Genomic DNA, 4,460 nt, shown 5'->3' with positions numbered 1-4,460 from the left:
GGTGGTGGGGGGGGGTGGGGGGAATAGGGGGAGGTATGAGAGCTAGGACTTATTCTAGAAAGGAAGTAGAGAAGGTTGTTTTCCCTGATAAAGGAATGAGAGGTAAAGCTCCTAGTTTGCGGAAATGGTGGAGAAAATGTGACTTGTACTTTGGTAAGGGGATAAGGAAGGAATTAAGGCTATTACTCTGAAGAAAGTATGGGGACAGGGGATGCCTGGCAAAAGACTTGTACTAGTGAGGTGCTGGTAGAGGCTTTTATTCTGGTGAGAAGACATGGATTCTCTCTTCCCTCAGGTAACTGCGCCCTGTACCAGCGGGGAGGCTGGTGGTACCATGCCTGTGCCCACTCCAACCTCAATGGTGTGTGGCACCGTGGTGGCCACTACCGTAGCCGTTACCAGGACGGCGTTTACTGGGCCGAGTTTCGTGGTGGGGCTTACTCTCTCAAGAAGGCTGCCATGCTGATCAGGCCCCTGAGGCTGTGACCATCTGTTCATCTGTCCCCCAGGTCACAGGGGATGTGTGTCAGCAGGAGCCCGAGTTGTCCTGGCCACACCTCCTTTGTGACTCAGTGTGGGCCGTGTCCCACAGACCTCTTCTCTTTGTGGATCTGCTCCCCAGGACCCTGAAAACAGCACCCAGGAATCCCCCTGCCAACATCTTGGACCCAGACGGCTCCCCAAGGGCATTTAGATCTCCGTTTGAGCTCATATTTTATAACAACACAAAATATCCACAGACCGTGTCTGGTTTGCATCTGCACCTGGCAGGGGTCACTCCCCGTGCCCGCCCTCGTCCTCCTCCTCTTCCTCCTCCTCCTTCAGGTCCTCCAGAATGAGGTTGTCCAGGTCTTCCAGGAGGCCCCCCTGGCTCAGGCAGGTGGCCACAGTGGAGCCACTGCTGATGTGGAGGTTGCTGGGGTGCAGGACTTTGGGCAGGTGGTTCTGCTTCCGACTCTTGGGGTGTGCGCAGGATGTCCCAGGCACGTGGGGCTCTGGGGAGGGAGAGGTTCTGAGGTCCTGGGGCTTGAGGCCACGGGGAGCTCTGGGGAGGGGAGGGGCTGAGGCCACAGGCTCTGGGGCCAGAGCTATAGGAAATTCAGAGGTGAAAGTCACAGGTGTTGAAGCCACAGGAGACCCAGGGACATGGGCGTCACCTGAGACTACAGAGGACACAACAGGAGCCAAGAACACAGAGACACAGGGGCAGAGTCCACAGGACACTGGGGTGTGGGCCACCAGAGTGAAATCACAGAACTTTATGCAAGGAGAGATGGAAGGTGGATGACGCCATGGGAGGTGGGTGTTAGGAGGGGCAGGGGTCCTGAGTGACCCGGAGGTAAGGAGGCTGGAGGCCCGTGGAAGATGTGGAAGGAGGGGCCGTTGCAGCGGGACGTGAAAAGGCCTCCAGGACTGAGGCCTTAGGAGGTATGTGGAAGAAGCAGGCAGAGACCTTGGTTCTTAAAGGCTCAGAGGTGTATGCCTGGAATGGGGGGGTAGGCCATGGGGATGCGCCAGGCCCTCACCTCGCCGATTGTAGCAGTCCTCAGCCGAGCAGGAGTGGGTGTGGGTGCTGCGGCGATCTGTGTCCCGGTCCCAGCGTGGAGGGAGGATCCGTGTCGGATACACGGGGAAGCCGCACCCGTAGCAGGGGGACCGGGACCCCATCTGTGCCCAGCCCCTGGGGGCGGGCAGGGCTGTGAGGGTCCAAGGGCCAGCTGGGCCAGGGTGGGGCCAGGGCAGGGAGGGGCAGGGCTGGGGTGGGGCAGGGCCGAGGATGGGAGGTGGGGGTGGGGTCAGCGCCCTCACCGGAAGTTGTGCCCTCACCGGAAGTTGTGCCGACATCTCGGGCAGTGGAACTCAGCCACGCCCCACATCTTTTCACTGGGCACCGGCTCGTAGCGCTTCCGGCATTTCCTGCATCTGGACACCTGGGGGTGCGGAGAGAGGGGCAGGCTTGCTGTCAGAGGTGAGCAGTGATAGCCTGATGTTAGCCAGATCGAGATTTACACTATGGAAATTGGCAAACACTGTAAATCTGGGGGTGTCTCCGCCCCACGAGAGCCGGTTATTAGGCATTTACCAGAAGCATACCACTGGTCAGGGGGTTCAGAAGCCAGATTTGGGGTTGTGGTTTGGGGGTCAGGTTTGATTTCTGTGGTAGCTGTCAAACTGTATAGTCAGAGGTCAGGCTCCGGGATAAGAGTTGAGCTTCTCAAGTTGAATGTCAAGTTGAAAAGTCCAGCTCAGTGGGTTGGGGTTAGGGTCTGAGATTGGGGTTGATCTCTGAGGTTGCAGGTCCGGGGTTGGGCTTTCAGAGGCTGATGTTCTTGGGTCAGAGGTTTGGACACTGAGTGGGGCTTTGGAGTGGAGCCGGGACAGAACCAAGGTCAGAGGTTGGGTTATCACCTCCTTCCGCTGGGGCACTCGGCGCCACCAGACATGGTCACAGGAGGAGCAGGCGAACTGCCGGTCCACGGCAGGGATGAGGTCTTCCTGGGCACGTTGGAACATGCGTAGGTTGGCTTCTGTTAGTGGCAGGAGCGAGGTCGCCACCGCCTGCAGAACGGAGAGGGTGGTCAGCTCTCTTCTCCCCTTCCTGCCCCTACAATGTCCCTCCTCCTCACCTATGAACATCCCCATGGATGTCCTCCCTGCTTACCTCCCTGTCCCACATCCTGGACTCACCTGGATGTCCCGGTCCTGCTTCATGTCCTCTGGGGGGTCCTGGGTGGAAACACCAGGGGCAGAAACTGGAGATGTGGTTCATGCCTCTTTTCTGTGGGCGGGGCTTCTGCACAGGGAGGCAGGGTTCTGGCCCCATGTAAGAGTAGAGTGTCCCTAACTCAGGAGGAGTTGATTGAGCAGCATACACTTCCTGAGGGCAGGATGTGTGACCTCAGTTGTCCTTATAGCAACCCTGGGAGGTGGGCACACCTGTCATCCCCATTGCTCAGACAGGGAAACTGAGGCCCAGAGCCAGGAGAGGGCTTGCCTGAGATTACCCTGAGTGAGCATGGCGGAACAGGCTTGACCCCATGCTCCCTTCCTGCCAATGAATGCCACACACCTGCTGGCATTGTGACAGGTCACCTCTTTGAGGCCATGCTGCTTTAGGTTGAGTGCTTGAGCTCTGGATTCAGATAGATGCAGGTTGAAACCCTGGCTTCATCAATTCCAGCTGTGGGGGTGTGGCCAAGCCACTCCTCCTAATGAGGGACATCTAAGAGCCCAGGTTCTGACTCTTGGTGGCCGGGGTTCAAATCCCAGCTGCCACCTGCATTCAGCATGAACCTGGTGAGTGACTTCATCACCCTGTGTCTCAATTTTCTCATCTGTAAAATGAACGTGATAAGTAATAGGACCTGTCTCACAAGACCTGTGGCAATGAAATAAGTCAACAGGTAAAATTCCTGGAGTCCTGCCGCAGGAGAAGTGCTCAATCAATGATACTCTTTGCTATTTTTATCATACTCATTATATGTATAACTGTAAATATATAAATGTTAAGGGTATAATACATACTTTATTATACTCTTTAACAACTCTGTGCTGGGTCTTTCAGGCAAGCCAACCGGTACACCAGCCACCAAAGCCATCTAAGGGGCAAAGTGGCCATGCAAATCCTTTCATTCATTCATTCATTCATTCATTCATTCACATGGGCTCCCCTGCCCCTCTCTCCTCTCTGATCTCCTGCTCATCCCAGCCTGTCTGTATGTTCCTTTTGTCATGCCACCCCTCTTCCAGGAAGACCCTCTCCAACCCCTCCCCTTCCCAGAGATCACTCCTCCTTAGTCTTGAAGAACTTGGTACCACCTCCTCCAGGAAGCTTTCCCTGATCTCTTTGGCTCCTCTATAATGACAATCCTGATTCGTTTCACTGCTTAGTTTCTTGTCTCTTCCATTTAATACAGTCAGCATGTAATGAGCATCTACTGTTTGCAGGCTCCCTGGCCAGATACACGACTGAGAGGTGCATAAGTGAATGAGGCTAGACCATGAGTTGTGGACTGACAAGGCACAGAGGGGGCTGGCCATGGATGAGCCTGACCCTTCTGTTCTCCCTCCCCTTACCACATCCTTTGAGGGGAGGGCGCAGTTTACCTGGGCATCCAGGTCATTACTCAGTTCCTGGCCATCTTTCTGCTTTACCCCTGGTGGGGAGAGTAAGTGTAAGTGAAAGGCCTTTGAAAGATCTTGTGGGAGTTTCAGGGCCCGAACCCGATACAGACCACCCCCCAAAGAGATGATCTCATCGCCTCTTCCTACCCTCAGCAGAGACCACATCCTCTCCCTGCTCCCCAGCGGAACCCCCTGCAGGCAGGACCCCCGCCTGCTCACCGTACACGATGGAGCGCCCCACTCCGGTATGGTCGCTACCAAACTTCCTCATCAGAGTCCCCGCCTTCTTGGAGGATACCTTCCCATGAAACTTCTCCCGGAGGCGCCGGACGCTC

General features: G+C 55.9%; 2 protein-coding genes across 4 annotated transcripts in view; one reads left to right on the top strand and one right to left on the bottom strand.

The window, feature by feature from the left end:
• ANGPTL6 (angiopoietin like 6) overlaps window positions 1–600 on the top strand; it is a 4,126-nt gene extending 3,526 nt beyond the window's left edge. Inside the window, exon 5 of one of the 3 annotated variants that reach the window (XM_007460647.1) lies at window positions 296–600. In XM_007460647.1, the coding sequence (XP_007460709.1) occupies window positions 296–486 (191 nt within the window). In that variant the 3' untranslated portion in view covers window positions 487–600. The remainder of the gene's footprint in view (window positions 1–295) is intronic. The other 2 variants (XM_007460645.1, XM_007460646.1) reach the window with 2 other exon arrangements.
• Window positions 601–774: 174 nt separating this feature from the next.
• The window catches only part of SHFL (shiftless antiviral inhibitor of ribosomal frameshifting), a 4,237-nt gene continuing 551 nt past the window's right edge, over window positions 775–4,460 (bottom strand). Inside the window, exons 2-8 of the mRNA XM_007460756.1 lie at window positions 4,345–4,457; window positions 4,108–4,157; window positions 2,689–2,727; window positions 2,410–2,559; window positions 1,828–1,931; window positions 1,527–1,681; window positions 775–995 (exon numbers count right to left, since the gene is read on the bottom strand). Of these exons, the coding sequence (XP_007460818.1) occupies window positions 775–995; window positions 1,527–1,681; window positions 1,828–1,931; window positions 2,410–2,559; window positions 2,689–2,727; window positions 4,108–4,157; window positions 4,345–4,457 (832 nt within the window). The remainder of the gene's footprint in view (window positions 996–1,526; window positions 1,682–1,827; window positions 1,932–2,409; window positions 2,560–2,688; window positions 2,728–4,107; window positions 4,158–4,344; window positions 4,458–4,460) is intronic.

The sequence above is a fragment of the Lipotes vexillifer genome, unplaced genomic scaffold, assembly GCF_000442215.2.
Source record: "Lipotes vexillifer unplaced genomic scaffold, Lipotes_vexillifer_v1.1 scaffold1011, whole genome shotgun sequence".
NCBI lineage: Eukaryota > Metazoa > Chordata > Mammalia > Artiodactyla > Lipotidae > Lipotes > Lipotes vexillifer.
This window is presented reverse-complemented; position numbering and strand designations above follow the sequence as displayed.